The following is a 24,441-nucleotide window of genomic DNA, read 5'->3' on the forward strand; positions in this document are numbered from 1 at the left end:
CTCTAGCGGACAACATTGAAATTAGTTTGCAACTTTGAAAAGGCTTATAAAAATGCCAGAAAGTAAGGCTCCTCCTTATACCAGATTAGCCATCCTGGTTGTTTTGCATCGCCCTGGCTCCTTATATCGCACTTTACAATGTAAACATTAGGTTTGAGTCTGAGAGAGGTCTAACTGAGTCCAGTTTCCAGATCAGTAGAAGAAAACTGCTTAAAAACTAAATGGAAGCAAATAAGGTTTGCTGTGTTTTTAACCATACAAAGGCCAAGTGAAGTTTCTCCTTTTGGTACAGCAGACTAATGCTGGCCCTGGGGTGGGCTTTGGTCTGACCCAGCCAGGGTCTTGCTGTGTTCTTACAATAACCTCTGGCATGCCTACTTTTCTGGAACCTGTGTTCAACAACTACCCTGCTCCCTAGTGGTAGAAAACATCAATGAATCAAGGCCAAACTGTCTTTCTCCTTGTTTCAGTACTTTAGCAAAGGTGCGTAGGGGGTATTACTCACTAATCACCATCTTAAGTTGGAACCATTTCAGTTTATACAGCACTTTGTAGCAGAAGCACCATTTGTCAGAACTTTCTGGAGTAAAGTAACCCTAGAGGTGTCCTTGAAAAGTCAGGCAACTTTTCTCCTATGTCATTTCAGAAAGTTGGACATGCTAGCTGAAGTCCCAGCTGGGCGACAGCTCTACCGACAGCTATTTGTTTTTACAAATAGGAGATGTGTACAAACAGACTGCATCTGACCCTTGAAAAAAGTGTGCCCATACCTTAGGGCAACTCTAGGCCTTTGTGTCCCTTTTCTGTATACAGTGGTACCTCGAGTTACAAATGCCTCAGGTTACAAACTCCGCTAACCTGGAAGAGTTCCCTCGAGTTGAACACTTTGCCCCAGGATGAGAATGGAAATTGTGTGCTGGTGGTGCAGCGGCAGCAAGAGGCCTCACTAGCAAAAGCACACTTCTAGTGAAGAATAGTTTCAGGTTCAGAATGGACCTCCAGAATGAACTAAGTCCATAACTAGAGGTACCACTGTATGGCGATTCATACCTGTGTAAGAAAATATGCACCTAAATCAAATAAATAATGGCTGTGCATTCACCTCCTTAAGTGTACCGAAAGACACTTAAGGATGTTTGTTTCCTGACACATGTATGAAACCATAAACCTGAACCAGTCATAAGATATTGAATGCTGAATGCACAGATAAGGCAGGCTTCCCATCACAACGAAGCCTGTAACTGCTTTCAAGAGTGGTCCAGACCTTCATGGAAAAGTTGCCAATGGAGGCGATGGGGCCAATACACATGGTGACTTTCGGGGCAGCCTGACATGCACATCCCCTCCCCACTTTTTCCCTCCACATTGTCAGGAAGAATGCCTGAAAAGGGCTCTGGATTCAAATAATTTAGATTAGAATGGGACCCTGGAGGTGATCTACAGCCATGGCGGTCCAACTTTTCATACAAAGTAGACTGCCAAAGTACAGTGGTACCTCTGGATGTGAACAGGATCCGTTCCGGAGCCCCGTTCACATCCTGAAAGGAACATAAGATGCTACTGCGTGTCTGCGGGTGGCGTTTCGCCGCTTCTGCACATGCACGTGATGCCATTTTGAGCGTCTGCGCATGCGCAAGCGGTGAAATCTGGAAGTAACACATTACGTTACTTCTAGGTCGCCACGGAGTGCAACCCGAAAACGCTCAACCTGAAGCGTATTCATCCCGAGGTATGACTGTACTTTGACATGGAACCCATGAGCCACACACTGCCTTGTTATGTGGAGGGGGGAGCAAGGCCAAAATTTGACACTCCCTCCCTACTTCCCAGCCCTCATGCTGCCTTTCCAAAGCCAGGTAAATGAGGCACTGGGCTTTGGGAAGGAGGCACGAGGTTCTGGCAGGATCCTAGAGCCCTCCCACCTCCTTCCCAAAGCTGGGAAAGTGCCAACTAGGCATTGGGAAGGAAGCTGGAAGACTCCACAATACTGTCAATCTTCACAACTCCTCCCCAAAGCCTAGTACCTGGCTTACTCGGCTTTGGGAAGGCTGGTGTGTGTGTCAAATGTTGCCAAGGGCCGGCAAGAAAGACCTTGGGGGCCACATGAAGCCCTTGGGCTGTGCGTTGGATCACCCTGAATTCTACACTAGCTCACCTATCCCTCCAGGCAAGTTCTTGCAACTCTTTTAAAAGCACTTTGGGAGTCTGATATTAAAACACACCATTTCCAGATTGATAATTTGCATCTTATTTGGCAGCAAAATGTGCCGCCCCCACACCTGCCAACTCTCTGTGATAGATTTTGGGCTGCAGTCCAGCGCACATGTGAATAAGCCTCACTGAACATCTGAGTAAATGGAGCCACAAAACAGGGTCTCTGCACAGGCTGAGAAGTAGCTTTCTTATATGTAGGTCTTGGCCGTCCAAAGTCGTAACTTGAGAATAATTTCATCACTTGCTATTTTCTCAACCAGCAGGAGCCGTGTGCATGCTGGAAAAGATGCCAGATCTGGATTGTTTATGGCTCTGCGAGGTCAGTGCTGCTGACACACAGTTAATGCTTATCTTTCTTTCTTCCCAAGTATGTGAAAGGCTGAAGCACATATTGTATGTTCAATATTTAAAGTAGAAACAAAAGCATAAATCAGTAAGAAGACTGGTTTGGGCACCAGGTTGGGAAAGGTGGCTTTGGGCTCACTATACTTCCAGCTCTTTCCTCAATTGATTTGAAATCAATAAAAGGTTCTATTACCGTGCTGTTTTGGCTTTGTACACTACTCTTTTTGCTTTCCTATCAAATGCCACCTGAATTATTGCCGTGTAATGATGATTTCTTAGATCAGGCAGGTTTGGGTGAGGCAATAAGCCACATTCAGTGTTTTGAGACTGAGTTTGCATAAGCCTTGGCTCAGGGGCTCCCCCTTTTCCTCAAGCACAGTTGCAAGGAAAAGCCCATAAACTTTCACTTCCATTTTAGATTATCCACAGTTTACTAGGTTGTCCAAACCCAACAAACTGTGGTTAATCTTTAGCCATAGTTAGCTGACACAAGCCAACTTCAAACCAAAGTTTTAAAAGTAGGCTTGATCCAAAAAGCCATGGTTAAGAATGAACAGTTTAGGGCTCTGACATAAGGATCAAAAAGGTAAAGGGACCCCTGTCCATTAGGTCCAGTCGTGACCGACTCTGGGGTTGCTGCGCTCATCTCGCTTTACTGGCTGAGGGAGCCGGCATACAGCTTCTGGGTCATGTGGCCAGCATGACTAAGCCACTTCTGGCAAACCAGAGCAGCGCATGGAAACACCGTTTATCTTCCCGCTGGAGCGGTACCTATTTATCTACTTGCACTTCGATGACATAAGGATAAACTGCAGCTAATCTAAAAATGGAAGCAGAAATGTTTGCTCTCCTCGTCACAGCCATGCCTAAGGAGACAGGAAGAGGAGTTGGTGAGCTCGAGGTTTGCTACAGCTTGTCTCTATAACATGTTACACAGGAACTGAGCCTATGAAATGCTGTCCATGATGGGACAAAGTTTGTGATGTTCCATGAAGACACAAACACAGATTTTCCTGGTGCTTTCTGCTGATCAAGCTAGCCAACTTGCTGTGGAAAATCACAACCTCAAAATGTACTTTCAAAAAGAAAGAATGAATGCTGGACAGGGGAACAGGTCAGATTCCTGCGAAGTCCATGTGTACAAATGATTGCCTTGTGCTCCTGCTTTGCAGCAGAAGCCGCTTTCCAAACATGGAGGGTTTGAGTTCCCTGTGCTGCTGTTATTCTTAGCTCTGTAAACTCAGGAGCTAAACAAAACTTTGAAGTGGTATCTTCCATATCACGCCCAGCTTCAAAGAGAGACCCTCCCACGACTGTTGTGAATCACAACTGATTCACATGATTGCCTCAAAAACCTGTGCAGCCGTTGTTGGACTCAGTATATTTAGTTACTACCATCTCAGAAACTTCCATTTTAATAAGATTAGCTGTTAATGGTGTCACAGTAGCGTTGGTGGCAAAATCATTTTGAGATTTTTAATCTGTGCTGAATCATGTGCAGGTCTTCTGTTGGACTTTTAACTGCTGTTTAAAATTCCTTTTTTTGCTTTAAAATATATGTTGCAACCTAGCCTTACCTGAAAGACAGTCACCAGCTAAACATCAAAGAGATACAGAACAAATAAAATGAAATAACCATGTCTGGAAACACGGTGACTGGGCGTGTTGAGCAAGCCCGTTGGAAATTCCCCATGTATGACAAAACAACATAGTCTCCATTTGCACTTTTCCCATCTAGCCATGGATCATGGGACTGGAGCAATACAGGGCAAACTCCAGTGTGTTCTCTTTGGTCTTGGGCAGCTCTCTTGCATTTCAGTAGGGCTTGTGGAGAACTTCCTGATATATGGTGACTGGCAACCACATCCTATGCTGGGGCTGGGGAACCTTTGACCTTCCAGGTGTGGCTTGATCAAGAGAACCAGGAAAGAGGACAAACCAGGGCACCAATCTGCATAAATGTGGCATACCGTAATTTTAATGTACAGGCTCATATTGAAAACTTAGTACTACAGGCAGCGACCATTTTGGGCACGTCCAGTTGACATCACCTTGCCAACAAAGGTCCGTATAGTTAAAGCTATGGTTTAGTGATGTATGGAAGTGAGAGCTGGACCATAAAGAAGGCTGATCACTGAAGAATTGATGCTTTTGAATTAAGGTGCTGGAGGAGACTCTTGAGAGTCCCATGGACTGCAAGAAGATCAAACCTCTCCATTCTTAAGGAAATCAGCCCTGAGTGCTCACTGGAAGGACAGATCCTGAAACTGAGGCTCCAATACTTTGGCCACCTCATGAGAAGAGAAGACTCCCTGGAGAAGACCCTGATGTTGGGAAAGATGGAGGGCACAAGGAGAACGGGGCGACAGAGGATGAGATGGTTGGACAGTGTTCTCGAAGCTACCAGCATGAGTTTGACCAAACTGCAGGAGGCAGTGGAAGACAGGAGTGCCTGGCATGCTCTGGTCCATGGGGTCACGAAGAGTCGGACACGACTAAATGACTAAACAACAAGAATTGACGCATGACTGCTGATGTGCAGGTCCTTTTGGACTCAGAAAAGAGTAGAACAGGGGCAGAACAGGGCACAGCACTCCATCAATGTGCACAATTACCTGGAACACAACCCTCACACAAATTGGGTGTTGCCTGTATAGTTAAAATAGAAATACAATACATTGCACCACAGAGGGAAAGACACCAGGTGAATTGTGAGCATGCTCAGTATGCTGGTCAGGAGCTGCTGTTGACAGGCAACTTCAAGTCTCCTGCTCTCCCTGTGTATGGTTCTTTATCTTTACGCCAGACCTGGATAGCATTCAAATGGAGGGCAATTTCAAAATTAGGGCTGTCCTCTGTAGAACAGGGCACATGGTCACTCCTGTTTGAGCTCCAACTCCCAGCAGCCCCAACCAGCAGGGCCAATGTTCAGAGATGGTGGGAGCAACATCTGAAGATCCACAGCTTTCCAGCCCATATACTAAGCAGCGGCTGGATATCCTCCTAGGATACGGGCCATTTAAAAAATAACAAAAATTAAAAAATCATGCTTTCTGATGAGCAGCTGGCACTGCAGGTGCTATAGCTCCATACTGGCCTCACCAGTGTTGCTGAGAATGGTATTCTAAGCTCATGCTTGTAAATTAATTGAATTAATATGATCAGTAGTTTTGAAGGTATCTATAGCATGCAACCAGCCTTGTCTCCAAAGCCTATAAGCTGCCTAGACCCATTCATGTCCAAGTCACTGCTCTTCTTTGGGCTTGTATTTCAGAATGATATATAATGTCCTACTAGGTCAAATGAAGAACAGTGAAATCTAACCTGAGCATTAGGAAAGCCTATCACTTTCTGGTGCCTTATAAATAGGCCAGACTCCTATTGCAGTTAAACGCCAGCCCTAACCCCAAAATTCCCAACCTCCTTGAAAGAAACTGACCTTACCAAAGGCTCCCATTAATCTTCTGTGCTATTGTATTCAACTTATTTTCAGAGATATATGAAGGCTCATCAGTGGGACTGACAAGGAAAATGTGTGGCTTCCTGTACCCCAGCCATTAATGTAAAATGAAGCAATGCATCTGGGTATGAGGAAGTTGATCATTCTTCAGAAGTTGCAAAGAGTTGATTCCTTCTGGACAAGTGACAAGGCTGTTGGGGAATGAGTAGCGGGGACAGACAGATCAAAAGGCAGGTGTATACCAAGAGCGGGCAGCTAGGGTGCAGATTTGCACTGGGAGGATTGATCAGGTTAGAAATAGCAGGAAAATCTCTCTCAGCACAATCATATGCATGACTAAGTCTCATTGCATTAGGGAGGGATGAATCAGTCCTATTTCTAGCTGGTGTCAATTTCACACACATTTCTCTGCAAGGCCCTCCTGTTCGTGAATTAGTCTCTGATTTAAAGTCCATGTGAAAATTCATATTTAAATACGTATTTTATCTCAATGTATGTCTAGGTGTGCACATGCTGGTAGTTGTTTTTTTTTAATAGCAGGGAACTGTATTACAAAATGTTGCATTTTGGCAGTATCATCACAGAAGCCTAGAATCCACAGGCCTGCCCTCACTGTCTGCATGTTAGTGGCAAAGTAGACTCTTGCCATCCATCATCTGATAGAATGCACCTCTCTGAATAGCTGCTGTTGCTTCACTGTGCCACTGCAGGAGTTAAGAATAAAGGACTTTTCTTATGCCAGTGTTTTAAAATTCTTTATTTGAAAAAAAAAGAAAGAATGGAAAAATATAGTGAAATGAAATCAGAGCTTCCTTTGAATGGGCTTCCCAATGGAAAACAAACATAATATCAAGGGGTAAGGGGCAGGACAAGATTCAAGCATACGTAATAAATACAGTCAAACAGTATAAGAAGAGGGTTATGCCATGGAGCGGTTTTGGGTGCCCTCTGTGACAGAAGACCACAAACCTTGCTGATTCAAGCCTGTCACGAGGGCTAGAAACTTAGCACTCTAAAACCTTATGGAACCTCTAGCACCCAATTCACAAGGAACACCTTTCATGCCAAACTATATGATTGCAACAATCATGTGAAAATGCCAACCACAATTTTCCATTCACAAGTTCATTGGATAAATCAAGCCCTCCTTCTGCTAGGGCAGCGCTGCAAGTGACAACATCGCCCTATCAAGTGTCAGATGTTGCTTTAACTAATCCATTACATTTATATGGATACGATAGGCGTGACCAATGGCATCAAACAGTCCTAAACTAATTTTGATTTAGGCTTCCCATGAAAACACAGTATGTGGCCACACGCCACACCTATTCTCAATAAGGCAGGAGGGGTGGGGCAAAGATACTATATCAGTTGAATTTAGATCAGTAAATAAATCATGCAGTCATGATTCTAAGGCCACAAAGGACTATTGCAATTGTTTGCTTCTGGTGCACACAAGCATGGGAAAATGTAGCTGTTCTTACACCAGTCAACGTTCGCAAGGACTATTCAATTGATTACATCAAAACACAAGCGTCTGGTGTTTTGTGTGTGTGTGTGTGTGTGTAACCCATGAGCATAAATAGGCCAGTAATAAAAACAAAAATCCTAGCTGACTATGCTCTCCTCTTGCTCTGCAAAGCCTGCATGGGAACCCTCATCTAGCCCCATTTATATGTTTTAGAAGCTGAGCACAACAGCATCCTCTTTAGCTTTCCACTGCAAGGCTAACCTGCTGCAGCGAGATGCATCTCTTATTCATTACTTGGTGACAGGGGCTGGGTCAGGAATAGTGCAAGGTCAGAACTAAAGAGGAAAGCACAAATCCTGCACCTCAGTTACACTTTCACTGTGGATTTTGGCCAACATCTGTTTCATTTTATATTCTGGAACAGTTTTGTGTTTGTTATTGAACGCTCTTTTCCAACACATACAACATTCATCCTGACATCATTAAATAAATTATCCATGCACATTGCACTAGAAAACCAGCTCCTCCTATAACTGGGCAGGGAAGCGAAGTTGATTTTCTGACTTGTGAAAATATACAAAATAAATAGCTGTATACAAGAAAGGTTGAGAGCCTTCACATCTCCTGGGGTTATTAAAGGCAGATCACAAATGTTACTTACATATGATGGAATTTTGACATCAGAGGCTTTCTTAGCAAAGAGGGGGATACATTCCAGAGGTTCTGCCTCAAGCCACCATTCCATTTTAGGTGCCAGGGCGAGTAACATGTAGGCTCTCAAGAGCCAAGATCAGGTGTTTGGGTTGGAAAACCTGTCACCTAGACTATGATTATGCCTTATGGACAGCATCCTCAAACAGAGAAGCAAAAATAAAATAAAAATGTTTCATGTAATAATGAGCAGATCTGCAGGCAGAACCAGAATAAAGGGAGTAGGTAACCACTCTGCCAGGCTATTTTTCATTTAACAGTCATAAGAAGGAACATTTCAGCAGATGAAGCTGTTCTTGTTGTAGTGTCACTGGGGTGGGAGCTGACCTGCCAAAATTCTCTCTTCTTGTCCTGTACTGTAATTGACAGCTCTTGGATCCTAAGATCTTACACCACAGCCATTGGCCATAGATGAAAGCATCATAAAGTGCATATCCTCATGGGTTTGAGCAATATCAGAAGAGATCAGATATTGTATCGTAACGAAACACATTCCTTTTCTCTTTCTACAAAACCGTTTGGCATCCGCCCAAAGTTCTCATCGAAGCAAAACTTGCGCAAGCTTGACCTTAATCACATCTAAGGCTAAATTTACACATGCAACAGAATGAGGTGGTGAAGTCCTGTGAAGTACAGCAGATTGTATAACTTAGGCTGCAGGTGAATCACGTTTTTGAAAACCCTATGTAAAAATGACCCTTGCAAGCAGAAACCTAGCAAGGCATAGAAGGGAGCCTCTTCTAGACAGCTTTCTGTCTGCTATCCTGAGTTTCTGCTTTCAGGAATGTTGTTTTTCACATAAACAAAGCAATCAAAAATATAACCCTACGCTTAGACACACCACCCATGACACTGAGTCGAGAAGAGGCCATTCCACCACCTTAAGACTCTGCCACTTCACTTTGCGACACGTATAAATCAAGCTTGAGTTTTGTACCGAAAACCTTGATTCTAGTCCATTGATTACACACTATCTTTACTGCAAGGGTGGGGGGGCATCATCTGTGGCACTTTTGAATCCAGCCTACAGCCTCTCCTTCTTTCCCCACCCCCATTATTTTTCAATTAGTCTTAGAAGTTTTTTTTAAAAAATTACATCCACATGCAACTGAGACTCCCTCCCCCCAAAGCCTAATTGTCATGTGGGGGGTATTTGTGGGAGGTGACAACTGGGGAGTGAAGGCTTAAATCTTACTCTCTCTATCCTCCCCCATAGATTTTTCGTGTGGAAGGAGGGCAGGATGAGAGAGGAGAGAAAAGGGAGCAAGAGAGAATGGAGAGTCTATGTATGTAGGGGGAGTGTGGATGAAAGAGAGGAAGTGTGGGGTAAATGGGGGGTTGATAGAGGGGAAGTGGGTGCAAACGTGGGGGGTGACTGCAGGCCTAACTAGAATTTACCTTGGGGAGGGAGAGCGTCTCTACCCATGACTTGCAGCTTCCCTTAAATAACCACCTGAATTCAACTTACAATCAGCTTCTCTTTTGCCAGCAACGGCAATTATATTTCTGCAGATATTATATTAATAACTCCTCACCCAGATCATTTCATCTTAAACCTTTTAAAATGTGCTATAAAACGTGCCATACAGTTTTGCTGTAAAATAAAATGCTTCGGACAATAGCAGGTGTGAATAAATAAGCAGTTGAAATAAACATTGTAGAAATATGTCAGGAGCTTAAGAGCAGAAGTGATCAGTTAGTTGCTTTTTCTTCTTTTGTGAGGAAACCTCCACTAAGGGCCTGATACTGCATACGATGGCTGCTTCTTTGCCTGCTTTAAAAGAACTACAATAATGTACTATTAATAGAATCGCTTCAATATGAAGATGGAGGATTGTCTCTTGGAGCAAGTAATGAGCAAAATTTCTACTGGTGAAATTTGATGAAGCATTGCCAAATTCAAATAGAGACACACTAATTTTGCACGGGCTATTCAACCATTTTAAAACCATGTTCTATTTTCTCTGGGTACACAGGAGATGTGAAGGCAGCTGAATTTTCACACAATACTCGATTTAGAAAAAGGAACCCATCTGTAAATCAATAAATTAACACATACACACGCACACATACATACACATTTGCAAAGATTGTAAGATTTGCAGGTGCACTGTCAGAATTTCTCATTTAGTCCCTGAAGATATCAAACAAAAGCAAAAATAAATAAATAAAACAAAGCCAACCAAAAATGCTGAACTTGCACCAGAGTGGTAGATTCTTTTCCCCCCTTTGATCTTGTCTCCACTGGGCAAAACTGAACAGGTGAAACAACCCAGCCAAATCCATAATCACATCAAGTCCATCATAAGAAAGATGCCCAGGTGCGCTTCTGGCACATCAGCTGTTCTGCAGGAATGGAAAGTAAAGTAGCCATGTGACTTGGATAAACTGGTGTGATATGTACATCATTCTGCTCCATGAAATCTGTGCATGTTTCTAAGGGGCATCAGTTTTAAGAAAAAGAGAAAAGTTCATCTTCAGTGTTGAACCGTTGTCTTCATATGTAGAAATAAGCCTTTTATCATCCTTCTCAGGTAGAAAAACACCCCGCAAAAAAACGCTTTCTGGAGACTGGCGTTCTGCAGCTCTGCACACAAAGCTTTGCAATCGCCCTCACTTCCTTTGTTTGCTTTGAAAGAAAAGGCTAAGGTGTTGCAGCTAAAGATTCTTCCGGACTTCATTTGCTTTCCCACAACCCCTTGCAAAGGCATCCTGGAAGAGGGACTTATTCAGCCTCTCACAAGCTCAGATGCAGCTACACTCCCTACGGCTGAGAGATGGTGTTGGACGTGAATAAAGTTGGCTGTGCAGGGGAAGAGCGAGTGAGGATTACATACTCTGTATAGACAAAGGAACTGAGTTGGAAGGTCTCCTCGTTCTCCCTCTCTCTCTACATGAAAAAAAACCTGAAACACCCTGCAGCCCCAATACCTGGCTGCCAGGAGAATCAGCTAGGGAGCAGCACGTGTTCCAGAAGATAAGTAATGGAGTCCCAGTGCTTCCAGAGGAGGAAGAGAAAAAGCACTAGCAGGGTGGTGCTCAGGAGACGCATGCGGGTCTTCATCAAGGGCGTGATGAAACTGGCAATGGTGGAGACAAAGACCAGCAGCACAGCCATCAAGGCCAATATGACGTTGATGAATTTGCCTAGCAGGGCCCGGGCATTGGCATTCTCCACCCCTTCCAGCTGCACCACCTGTTGCTGCTGCTGCTGAAGTTCCAGCTTGGTGACACGAGTCAGGCAGGATTCCACAGCCTCCTGCAGGGGAAAGAGAAAAAGGACCAGTGTTAGCTTAGCTGAGGGATGAGGGATCGCAGCTGTGTTAGAACATCTGCACTGCATGCTGAGAGTACCAGCTTCAATCCCAGACACGTCCAGGAAGCTGACAAGGTGAAAGATACTCTCTTCTGAGATCCTGGAGAAGGGCTATGAGTTGGAGCAAACAATAACTAGCCTAGATGGACATACAGTGTGACTTATTATATGGCAGATTCCAAGGTTCCTATGAAAGCTGTGGCACATCTACTGAGCTTGAGCCCTTCTATGATCTAGGGACAAGAGAGAACGGATTGCAGACTAGCAAACTAAAGCTAAGATCCATAGACAAATTCTCAGTTCTTCAGATGCAAGTCTCATTCCTCTCCTCCTGCCTCTTTTCAGTTCTCTAGCCTTATCAGTGCCAAACATCCATGCTCAGAGAATGATCTGAAGGAATATACCACAATTCTAGTGTTGCAGGTCTGGTCCTGAGCTCTGCCTATATAGCAGATCACCTAGAATTTGTATTTATATGTAAGCCATTCTATGTTTTTAGGAGGAAGACTGAATATGTGGAAAGAATAGGGAGGGGAAGATGTCAGGCCAGCTGCACAAGCATCCCTATGCATTCCCATACCTGAATGTCTCTGGCCCTCTCATAGGACTGGTAAGCCACCTTCTCCTCCATGCTGGCCAGCTCCTGTTTGAGATTGGTCATTTCATTCTGGTGGAGCTCCGTCAGGTCATTCAGCTGCTCTTCCAAGCGTTCATATCTGTGTAGCAGGAGAGGGAGAAAGACATGCAGTGGGTGAGAATTTGGAGCCGGAGAAGTCAGGGAAGCTCATTGTATTCAGGTGTGGGTATGAGCTTTGGGGGCTTATAATGCTGGTGTCAAAGAAAACATGAACTTTTCAAATCCCTTAATTTTTCCTCTGGCTGAAATTTCCTTAATCTCCTACACCAATGCTTCCCAGTTCCCAAACTCCCCTCTCCCCTCAAGACTCACCAGCTAGAATTAGCAGAGGCATCCAGGAAGTAGGAATGAGGGATCTCTGTCTATTCCCCTCCTGAGTAGCAATGACAGCAGTGCTACATCTCTCATGGACCATCAAACCTTTCAAGTTCCAGAGAGATAGGCGAGAAGAGACAGAGTCCACTTCTCCCATTTTCTCATGTGCCGCTGCTACTGGCTGATAAATCCTCAAGGAGAAGAGGGAGGGAAGGATGTTCTGAGTTCATTGGCGATGAACTTGCCAGTGCTAATGAAAACACCAGCCCACAAACAACACTCAGCTTTAACTTTCCTTGGAGCTGAACAACCAGTTAAGAACACCAACAGTTGACTAAATAATATCCTGCTTTTCAGCCTTGACAGGTTCACAAAGATTATTAGAATGCACTTAGATATAGAGTATGTATGCCAGAGTCTTTTTGTCCTTAGCAGCTTATGTAACAATCCATGTTCCAGTCTCTTCCCTCTCGAGTAAAAAGCCAGCAGGAGCTATAGATGGTCTCAGGGGATGGCGGAAGGTAATGCCAGTCCACAGAAGCAGCCACTCCAGGGAGTACTCTACATGATGAAAGCATTTAATGATATATTTTCTCTACTTTCCAAGAGACCGGATTTCTTCTTATATCCCTATGAAACGTCCCTGCCTCATTCCTTCAGGATGTTGCTATATCCTTGACAGTCAAGCAGAATAGAAAGGGAAGTGTCATTTCACTGTGAACAGTTAAACCACTGTGGAAGCAAACTCACTGCAACCCAATTATAGCCCCTTCCCTGGGACTGTCTGAGGTCAGATGTGCACAATGCTGGTTGGCCAACCCTTGTGTTAGATCAGAAAACAGCCTCCGCAGAGCAAGGCTGTGCCCCAGGATGACTGGCTGTCATCTGTACAAGCAGAAGCAGCTGGCAGGGAAAGTAGGGCAGAGTAGCCTGCCCAATGCCACTTACCTCTACCACTTACCCAAGTGGGGGAGGTAGGCAGTGGGCAGCTCAGTGTGGGTGCAGAAACAGGTGCATCAGATTGGCTCAGCTGCTGTGCCTGCAATGGGCTCCTCACTGCCTCGTCTTTCCGTCTACTGGGAGCCAATAGTGATACGTGGCTCTGGCAATCTTTCTCCTCCTCCTCCACTTAAATTTTAAGTGCAACCCCCCCAAACAAAACGGGGGGGGGGTCCTTTAGCAAGTAAAAAGGAACCTTCTGGCACTCTATGTGTTATGGCATCAGTCTTTGTAGACTGGAATATATATGTCTGCATGGATTCAGAGGAAAGAAAATGTAAACAATAGCATCAAATGGGCAGGAAACATGAAAGTGCACTCTGGACAATTCTATATATAAAGCTTAAATGAATAAGCACAGTGATATCTGGCCACTCAAAATAGGAAGTAACTGAAAATAACAGATAAATGTGTTTGTGGGAGGGGGCATTACTGGTTCATGTTTCTTCTTCTTCTTGATTTTTATAAAGTATTTTGTACTTTTATATTGTACTTTTATGTTGCGAACTACCCTGAGATTCTATCAGCAGCCAGTCCAGTTGAATTCTGTACATGGAATGTGGGAGTGGAAGATGAAGTCCTGCTCCTCACCTAAAGCAACAAAACATCTTGGGCTACCCCTGGATCACCACGGAAAACTATGCTTCAAAACATGTTCCCATTTCCACCGCTTAACCTTATATAGCATTAAACCAAGCCAGTGACTTGTCTATTGCACTGAAATAGAAAATAAAAGAAAAACAAACAGCAGAACTCAAAAGCAAATGGCAAGTTAAAAATAGCAAAAAAAAAAAGAGGAACTGAATAAAATCATTGCATGAGCGGCTTGGCTCTTCATAATAACTTTTCTTTAGAATACTGAGCAGAACTATGAAATACAAGGGAGGGGCAGCCGCTTGGTGGTAGAGCACATGCTTTGTCCAGGCCCTTACATCTCCAGGATTGGAGGGGGCTGGGAGGGGCAAAGATCAGGTGGCATGGGATGCTGCTAGCCAGAGGAAATACTGGAATCAATGGACATACAGTCTGGCCTAGGGCAAGAAGGTAGCTTCCTACATCCCTGCAACAGAGGAAGATGTCAACAAGGAATTGGATTGTGTTTCATATTTGACTGTCAAGACAGCTGTGAGAAGAACCAATTTGATAGTGGATGCCCCTCTGAAGAGCTATTGTGATGATTACTTCTGGGTAAACCAGCCAAAGGGCTACATGTCCTGAATGTTACGTTGATACTCACGGAACCATATCCCATCACCCCATTTTATTGAGGAGGCCATCTAAGAAGACATCAGATTGCATTGAACATTTTGTTAGGCTTATTGTCCTAAGTACAACTAAATGATTACTTGCTATACTTTTTTTCTTAACATCTCGTCCCTGTGCCCCATGCAGTATGCTTTAAGGCAGCCTTCCCCATCCAGGGAACCTCAAAATATTTTGGGCTACAACTCCTGTCATCCTCAGTAGGTGGTGGCCAAATTTCTATCAGTGGTTCTATCATTTGAAAGCAGAGGGCATCAATCCTACACATGGTGTTTGTCACAAACAGCAACCTGCAGCTCCCCTGCTGAATATGAGACCCTTTGTAAAGGGCTTTCAGGCAGCCCCCTCCTCTCTTCTTTCAGCTGCTGAAAATCAGAGGCTCAAACCAGATTGCTGGACTGCTTAAAACTGTGCAGGATTTAACCCCTAGCATCAGCTGATGAGTGGGGATTAAATCTTGCTGCTTTGGCTGCAGGAGCCTGTTCTGTCCTGGAAACAGGTGTGTGCAGTCAATATGAGATTTAACCCTGCCTTCTCAACCATCAGTTGATGCCACCAGTGATATCAGCTGATGGGTAGATGGACATGGTTTAACTACCTGAAGCAAGGAGGACTGTTTCTAGGGCACTGCCTAAGGTTATGTGCTCTTTTATATATACATGAGTTGTCTTCAGCACAATCCAATGCAACTGGAGGGCACCAGGTTGATGCAGGCTGCTCTAAGCTGCAATCGTGTGCTGCTGATAGAGTTCTGGTTTCCAATAAGTTTCATATAGATCAGGGGTCAGCAAGGTTTATCTTGCCTGGGCCGGATTGGTCCCGCGGAGATCTCTCCATGGGCCAGATCGCGTATGTGTGTGAGTGCGCATGCCTACGATTTTCAGCGTCTGCACGTGCGCTGACGTGATTTTCAGCGCCATGGAAGCAAGTCTCCGTGCTGCGCCGGTTTAGTGCAACGCACAAGTGGGCGGCTCAGTTTGGGGGCGGCTCATGGGCCAGTCAAACAACCTCCACAGGCCGCTTCCGGCCCATGGGCCTTAGGTTGCTGACTCCTGATATAGATGGTTTTAATGTTGCTTTTTAGAACTGTTATTTTGTATTTAGGTTTCAGAGTTTTCATTATTATGCTGGACACCACTCAACTCCATTAGTTATTGAGGAACTAATAAGGATTTTACTGGCCTTATTATGCCTTTGTTACTCACATTTTATTGCGTTATTTTCTTTTGGTAAACAAAGCAGGAAATATTGTTGTATAAAAAAAACTTATAACAGATAGATAGATGATGATAGATAGATAGATAGATGATAGATAGATAGATAGATAGATAGATAGATAGATAGATAGATGATAGATAGATAGATAGATAGATAGATAGATAGATAGATAGATAGATAGATGATAGATGATAGATAGATAGATAGATAGATGATAGATAGATAGATAGATAGATAGATAGATAGATAGATAGATAGATAGATGATAGATAGATAGATAGACAGATAGACAGACAGATATAGATAGATGATAGATGATAGATGATAGATAGATAGATAGATAGATAGATAGATGATAGATAGATAGATAGATAGATAGATAGATAGATAGATAGATAGATGATAGATAGATATAGATAGATGATAGATAGATAGATGATAGAGAAATAAGTCCCAATGCATTTAGTGGAGCTGATTTCCTAATAAATGTCATTCAACTTTGGGGGTGAGGAAGAGATGAGGAAGAAAGTCATGGGGCTTAAAGAAAAAAATATTTCAGGTCTAACGTATTTCAGAATAATTCTTTCCCTGGAAGGCATGTTTTGAACAGCAATTTCTATCAAGTGGATAACCTATTCTATAATAGCTACTGTAGTGTAGGTGTGAGGGAACCTTTGGCCCTCCAGATGTTGCTGAATTACAGCTTCTATCAATGCCAGCAAGCAGTGCCAATGGGCAGGGGTGGTAGTTCCTTCCTCTTTTCTCCCCACCTCTTTCCTGGTTTGGTGGTCACTATTCAATTGCAATCTAAAGGTTTTTCTCAGCCCTTCAAATGGGATACATGTGGGTGAGTGGAAAACAAATGAGAAGGGGGGTGTCTCTTCTGAAAAAAGCCTGCCTTTGGGAACAATGAGTTTTGTTTCCATCCCTGCTGTCACTGATAATTGCCTTCCAGGATATTTTGAGATATTTTCCAGCTTCTGGGGGAAAAAACCCAAACGGCAGGGGGTGGGGAGCATCAAACACCAGGGTAGGACAAAATGGACATCCAAAATAAATGAGGACACAGATAAGAACTTCAAACAATCAAACAGGCATCTAGTGAATGCATGGGGGGGAGAAGAGGGTTTGTGGTGATGAGCCCCTCCCTGACCTACTCACTAGACTAGTGTTCTTCAGCTTTGGGTCCTCAGATGTTGGGCTACAAGCTCTCAGCATCCCCAGCTAACTTAGCCAATAGTCAGGGGTGATGGGAGATGTAGTCTAATAAATACGAGGAATCTGAGGTTGAGGAACACTGCACTAGACTGTCTGTACAATCTCTATGAATATACAAAGGGAACACAAGTGTGGTATGGGGCCCTGCACAGCCCCAACTGCATGCAGGAAAACTGTAAGCATACACTTTGTATGCACATGAAGATTGTAAGGTCCAGCGAACTGAGGTAGGATTTGCCACTGCAACCTTGCTTTCCCTGGGCCCGTTCACTGTATGCACAGTTGATTGCGTGAAACGCACTGTGTTCACACTGAAGGCTTATCCACACTTACCTTTCTTCGACTCTTTCCAGGCATGGTCTGCAATCTAAAGCTTTGTGTCCGAGCACCATTTTTCTTTTTCTTTTTTGCTGCAGAGCTTCCTGTGTGAAAACTTGCTCTTTAAAGCTCAGTTGGAACAAACATCAACCTGCGGTAAATCTGAATTGCTGTTTGCTCCAATTTGGCTTTAAAGAGCAGGTTTTCATGGGAAAAGCTCAGGGCAAAATAAAAATACAAATTCATCGGACACGTAATGTTAAAGTGTGGACATCTGCCTGGAAATAGTGGGGCAAAAGGTAAGTGTGATCTTCAGCAGTAGGATTGGACCAATGTGGAAAACTGATGCATACAGCAACCTGCCTGCAGATTTGTTATGGCCATCTGGGATGTGTGCATGCAGCCTTGGCTGATCCTAATAGGAAACTGGCCCTGTGAGACACTTCTCAGAAAAGTGGGAGATGCTTCACTGAGAAAGCACTCACAGAGACTGTGTGCAATTTATTCTATGGTGACTGGACTATGTAGGAAGATGCCTTATACAAAGTCTGGCTATATGTCCATTTACTCCAGAATTGTCTACTCTGGCTGGCAGCAGCTCACCAAGGACTCACAGTCTTCCCCAGCTCTGCTACTTAGTAGAGATACCAGAGATTGACCTTGGAACCTTCTGCCTGCAAGGCAAATGCTCAGTCACTGACCTACATCATCTCCCCCAAAGTCCAACCACCCTCCTTCTCCTCTCCATGCCCCCATTTTGTGTACTCCATGCACAATTGTCTGGGCTTTGAAACAGAGACCTCTGACACTGAGGAAGAGCCATACCCCTAAACCAGGGATGCAGAATGAGTGGTTCCATAGATGTTGCTCGAGTACCTTTTTCATCATCCCTCGCCATTGGCTAAGGTGGCTGGAACTAATGGGAGCTGGAGTCCAGCAACATCTGGGAGGACCACGGTTTCTCCACCCCCGCCCTAACCAGCCCTAGACATGAGAGCTGGTTGGGACCATAAGCCTGCAAGAGACTTCTGCTCCCCACATCTGTGAGAACCATGAACATAGCAACTGCATGCAAGTGTCATCCCTTCTCTCACAAAAAAATGGAAACATAATTCTTTCCTCACTGCCTACAATTTTAATGAAGCCCACGGGCAAAAGAGTTCTTGGTCCTTATTTTTCCACCGGTGGAAGAGAAGCAAGAAGCTGGCACTGAGCATTCAGCCAGGAATGCATTTCCTCTTGTGTCTTATAAATAGAAGCAGTTAATAGTGCAATGTCTTTCTTCTTGAGGAGAACTTACAGTACAGGAAATTCCAGCAGACATCTTCAAAGCTAGTGACAGCTAGGCAGGATTTAAATCATGATTTAAATCACCAGGAAGGAGGACTTATTTGAATCACTTATTTAAAATTCAACTCCCCCCCCCATTTGAAATTCAGACATTTCCTGAACAAGCATGCATACTCATGGTTGCTATAGCAATTAAGGCATATTGGTTTGCAACTAAATGGGAGCTTAAATTCAACTAAAGAACATAAATCCAAAAGCTTTGGCCTTCCACCGCAAAATTATTATTGGCTTAGAAAAAAGGAGACAAATTTCTGTTTGGCTCTCTCTCTACGTAAACATGCAAGGATAACAAGGAAAATTACTTTCTTGAAGGATAACAAGTGTTATCACATGCATATAATTGTGTTAGGTGTTATCTGTTGTTGTTTCTATACGGTTTCTGGTGCTAGGTTGTTGTTTGGTTTGTGTTATCCTGTAAGTTGCCACTTTGGATTTATAAAGAAAGGTGGATAGCTATTTTTAAAAAGAAAGAAATACATACTGTTCTCAGTGGAGCTTACTTCCAGGTAATTGTGCACAGGACTGTGGCCAAAGCAAACAGAACTTTGCAGGAGAAAGAAATAGCAGTATCTGGGGGAAATTAGGAAATGGAAAGCAAATGTCCATGCTGCATGGCTGGTTCTGATATCCCAGAATCCTTTGTGGCTGCTAAATAACTGACTGGATTGAGGTGATAGGCTGAATTCCTCCCTCATTGCCTTATGCTTTGTAGCATCTCATCTCCCCTTCTCTGCCAGAGCCTCTTCTAAAGGGAAATTCACTGTCAATTTGTTTCTTTGCATAGGAACATAAAGCCTAATTACATTATTTGCCAGCATCTTCATCTATTGTACCCCACAGCATGACCCTTCAAGAGCCACAACATAAAGACTGGCCAGCATGCCCAGTTCCACAAGTCAACGACAATTAAATATGGTAGTTAAGTGTGACAGTTTCCCACACCCAACAAGTCTTACCTATAACGCTCTTCCTGTAAGCACTGAGTCATATACGTATAGTCTCGCTGCAGCTGGGCCTTGAGGTCTTCCATGGAGTCCTCAAGGTGGGACTGAATGTCCTTAATCTCCCTCAGTTCTTCTATGATGGTCTCAAAATTATAGTGGTGACTGTCCAAGGTGTTAGACTTGGGGCTGCCCAAGCCACCAGCACCCGCCCCCGAGTTGCTACCCGCTGCTGAGCCAGAAGTGGCACTGGAACACTCATCGTCACTGCCGTATTTGGGACTAGAAACCAAAGTGGCGCTGCCACTCAGAGTCCGTGAGGCCTCCTCAGGGTGCCCATCTTCCAGTGTGTCCTTCAAGTGGGCAATGTTATCCGCGCTGCCAAATTTGTTGCGGATCAAGCTTGCAAACTCTCGGGGTTTGGAGACCACAGCTGTGTGGGTGGCTTGAGAAAGGCCTGAGAGTCCACCTTTGACACCCTCCACCACTCCGCCTCCAAAGCCACTGATGCTGGAGCGGACATTGGCCCCTACGTCCTTGAGGCCCTGGTGCATGTCCCGGAAGACGTCTTTGGGCTGTCGAGAGGGCCCATTTTGTTCAATCTCCTTTAGCTTTTTGTGATAATGTTCAAGCTTCTTGTGCAACTGCGCGATGGTCTGGGCTGACTTCTGGTTCTTCTTCTCAAAGACCTGTTTGATACGAGAGGCCTGCTGCTTGTCGGCGTTGTTAGCTAGCTTCAGGTACTCAGCCACATTGTCATCTCGTGCCTCTTGCTCAACCCTGATCTGCTCGGTGATCTTGAGGATCTTCTGGTGCAGGTGGTCAATGGCAGCCTTTGTCCTCTGCGGGTCTGGGTTGCCATCTGGAACGTCAAGGCAGAAGTTGCCATCAGCATCACCGTGGCTTGTATTGGAAGGCAGGCTGATTTGGCTCACATCCCCTTTATCCAACTGTGGGAGAGGAGAAAGAGCACAGAAAGAGACTTGAGTTAAAAGGCTCTGTTAAATAATGTCATTCCCCAAGACAACACATGATGGCATGAGAGAGGGGAATGGTGATGTACTACCAAAAACTGCTAGAAGAAAAAGATATGAGAACTCAGGTGACGGTCACCGTATCACAGAGTTTTAACTGATCATCCAGCTTTCAATTACCAATTCATTGGTAAAATGGATTTAAATATGCCTGCTACCAAACTCTCAATACAGATGCCATTTTGAAGTTATCTGACGGAAGGGCATATCCTGAATTCTATCATATTTCCCTTTTTCATGCATTTGGAAATACAGTGGTACCTCGGGTTAAGTACTTAATTCATTCCGGAGGTCCCATTCTTAACCTGAAACTGTTCTTAACCTGAAGCACCACTTTAGCTAATGGGGCCTCCTGCTGCCACCGCACTGCCGGAGCACGATTTCTGTTCTCATCCTGAAGCAAAGTTCTTAACCTGAAGCACTATTTCTGGGTTAGCGGAGTCTGTAACCTGAAGCGTATATAACCTGAAGCGTATGTAACCCGAGGTACCACTGTATGGAATATAGAATATTTTTGTATTACAGCAAGACAACAGAGCCATATGGCTTTTTAAAAAAGAGTAAAACTAGTTCAAATCCCATCAGAATTATTGAAGATTCAGGTAAAAACAACAACCCATTTTTTCAGTTTGAGACTTCCATCCTCAGTTGTCTGTGGTTCCTACTGATGGAAGGAATGGAACAGTGGTCTTACAGTGGAATGCCTGTTATCTTTGTACACAAAATCTGGAAGCCTTAATGGGAATCAGGGAACATTTTTTCAGTCTGTAGTCTCATTCCCTTGGGAGTAATCTGTCAGGAGACGCATGCTGGTGGTGGGCAGGGCCTGAGCAAAATCTGAGCATGGAACGCCCCTTTCTTCCTCTCCTTCTGCCACCCCATTTCCCACATTTCCCCAGCATGAACTTAGGCTAAGGGCTACATGTACCCTTCTGCATACAGGTTGTCCACCCTGTCTTAAGGACTTTCATAGTATATTTCCACTGATGTTGTGTTGATAAATTTGTGAATTGTGTCCTTGACTTATTTTTCCTCCTCGGGGCATTGGAACAAAACAGAACTCAGGAATCTTGACTCATGGCCCTTTGAGAATCAGCCTATCATACCACTTGAGTAAGGGAAATGAGAAAGCAAAGGCAAGAGCCAAACTTTGTACCGTGTCATAAGTAGAGGTGAAAGGACCAGAGAGCACCTCAGGATATTCTTCAGGGTTTGGTTAATAATGCTCCCCGGTCTCCTGATTTTGCTCAGCAGAAAAGTAACTCTGCAGGCCATCCCCTGAGACTAGAATGACAGAAAGCTGATAATTACATATGGGCTGTAGTTAATGGGTTTTGTAAAGCCTGCTTAACATTGGCCTGATGTTCTTAGGAATCCAGGAACTCTGCCCAATTGCCAGAATAAAGCCCCTAAAGCATATTTTTCTCCCATTTGTAGCAAAGGACACTACCAAATACTTGCCACTCACTGAGTTTTCTATGCAAAATATTATGCAGGTTGAAGTGGTGCATCAGAGGCATGGGACTTGCAGTTTGGAGATGGCAAAAGTTAAATGTATTCTGTAGACTCTGTGTAAGTAATTTTCATACTGCTTTCATGGAAGAGCCTCTGGTGCCCATGAACCATTGTTACTAGACTACAGTGACAGAAAGGCTTTCAACATAGAAGAAGTGGAGACTTAACTCATAAATGTTTTGTCCACAACAGCAGTCCCAGCCATCCCAGATTTGTTCCTACAGACAAATGCAACGTCTGGTTTGCCTGATCAGAGATATATACAGTCCAGTATACCTGAAGGAACATCTCCACCCCTATCACTCAGCCCAGACACTGAGGTCCTCCTCCAAGGGTCTTCTGCTAGTTCCCTCACTGCAAGAAGGGACGTTACAGAGAACCAGGCAGAGGGCCTTCTTGGTAGTGGCACCCACATTGTGGAACACCCTCCCTTCAGATGTCAAGGAGTTAAAGAACTATACAACTTTTAGAAGACACCTGAAGGCAGCCCTGTATCAGGAGGTTTTTAATGCTTGATGTTTATTATTATTATTATTATTATTATTATTATTATTATTATTATTATTTATATATATATTCTGTAGAAGACGTGGGTGGTGCTGTGGGTTAAACCACATAGCCTAGGGCTTGACGGTCAGAAGGTTAGCAGTTTGAATCCCCATGACGGGGTGAGCTCCCGTTGCTCGGTCCCTGCTGCTGCCAACCTAGCAGTTCGAAAGCACGCAGTGCAAATAGACAAATAGGTCCTGCTCCAGCGGGAAGGTAAAAGGCATTTCCGTGTGCTGTTCTGGTTCACCAGAAGCGGCTTAGTCATGCTGGCCACATGATCTGGAAGCTATACGCTGGCTCCCTCGGTCAGTAAAGCGAGATGAGTGCCACAAACCCCGAGTCGTCCGCGACTGGACCTAATGGCCAGGGGTCCCGTTACCTTTATATATTTCTGTAAGCCGCCCAGAGTGGCTGGGGAAACCCAGCCAAGTGGGTGGGGTATAAATAATAAAGTTCTTACTATTATTATTATTATAGCCATCATCTGTTCCCATTATCATGGTGTCATGGTTGCAGCAAACACAACAGATGTGTCTAAATGACACCTTAAAGACAAAGAAAGTTATTACAACATAAGTTTTCATGAACTAGAGTCTACTTCATCATGTTAAGTTTTGTTTAGGTGCTCAAAATGAATTGTTGGACGGGAGATCGAGATCACACCAGATGTTTTGGACTACAACTCCCATCAAACAAAGAGCAAAGGCTTCTCTAGTTGTTCTCCTTACAAAGTTTTCTACCCAGCTTGAGGACCAGCACAGCTGAACCCCAGGAGCTATTTCATTCAGACATGTGATAACTGCAGTTTAATGGCAGATATTATACCTGCCTATAAAAATCTTCCTGAGTTGTAAACTGAAGTAGTACAATTCAGTGCCTTTTCAATTCTCATAATTTTTCATCATAGTAACAAAAGGACTTCATCAGTTTTGCCTTCAAAAGATGTGGCAACTGAAATTCATATCCAAATCAAAACAAGCCTTGACAGGCGTGGGGCTGAATGGAGATTACTGATGTTTGCCATGAAGGAGTTTGACTGTTTTCCTTAAATAAATGAGATTATATTATACATACATATTTGCTTTTCTTAAATAAATTATATATACAAGCACACACACAGAGGATTAAACGACAACCATGAATGGATAGGCACTGCGTAATATACTTCTACAGACTACAACAAGTCTCCCTTTCCAAATGATATAATACTGTGCAGGAGCAGCTTAAAAAATGTTAGGAGTCGTATTACAGAAGGTACTAGACATAACAGAATAGAACAAAGTTCTACTCCCCTTGCTTCCAGTCAAAATATTCTTCGAAAGAAACGTGTAATTTCACCAGAACTAAAAGTGAAAGTTGTTAGTAACACCCACAATAACCATTTTCAGACAAGTTGCTTTAAGTGGGAAAACAGAACCCCAATTTTTAGCACCCCTATATTAGAATGATGTTGCAGCTGTGGTATGTTAGTTTTCCATAAAATGGGAGGCACTATCTTAGAATACCTGCCCAAGGTCACAGTATCTGGACCACTGCAGATCCCCACTCCTCTACTGGTGCTGGGAAA

General features: G+C 43.9%; 1 protein-coding gene across 9 annotated transcripts in view; it reads right to left on the reverse strand.

Annotated features, from left to right (window-relative positions):
- Positions 1-6,761: 6,761 nt before the first annotated feature.
- The window catches only part of TMCC2 (transmembrane and coiled-coil domain family 2), a 91,397-nt gene continuing 73,717 nt past the window's right edge, over positions 6,762-24,441 (reverse strand). For all 9 annotated transcript variants that reach the window (XM_081914720.1, XM_081914721.1, XM_081914722.1 and 6 more), the window contains 3 exons: positions 19,792-20,726; positions 12,098-12,233; positions 6,762-11,460 (listed from right to left, as the gene is read on the reverse strand). In XM_081914720.1, the coding sequence (XP_081770846.1) occupies positions 11,149-11,460; positions 12,098-12,233; positions 19,792-20,726 (1,383 nt within the window). In that variant the 3' untranslated portion in view covers positions 6,762-11,148. The remainder of the gene's footprint in view (positions 11,461-12,097; positions 12,234-19,791; positions 20,727-24,441) is intronic.

Source organism: Podarcis melisellensis, assembly GCF_964234715.1.
Source record: "Podarcis melisellensis genome assembly, chromosome: 6".
NCBI classification, from domain to species: domain Eukaryota; kingdom Metazoa; phylum Chordata; class Lepidosauria; order Squamata; family Lacertidae; genus Podarcis; species Podarcis melisellensis.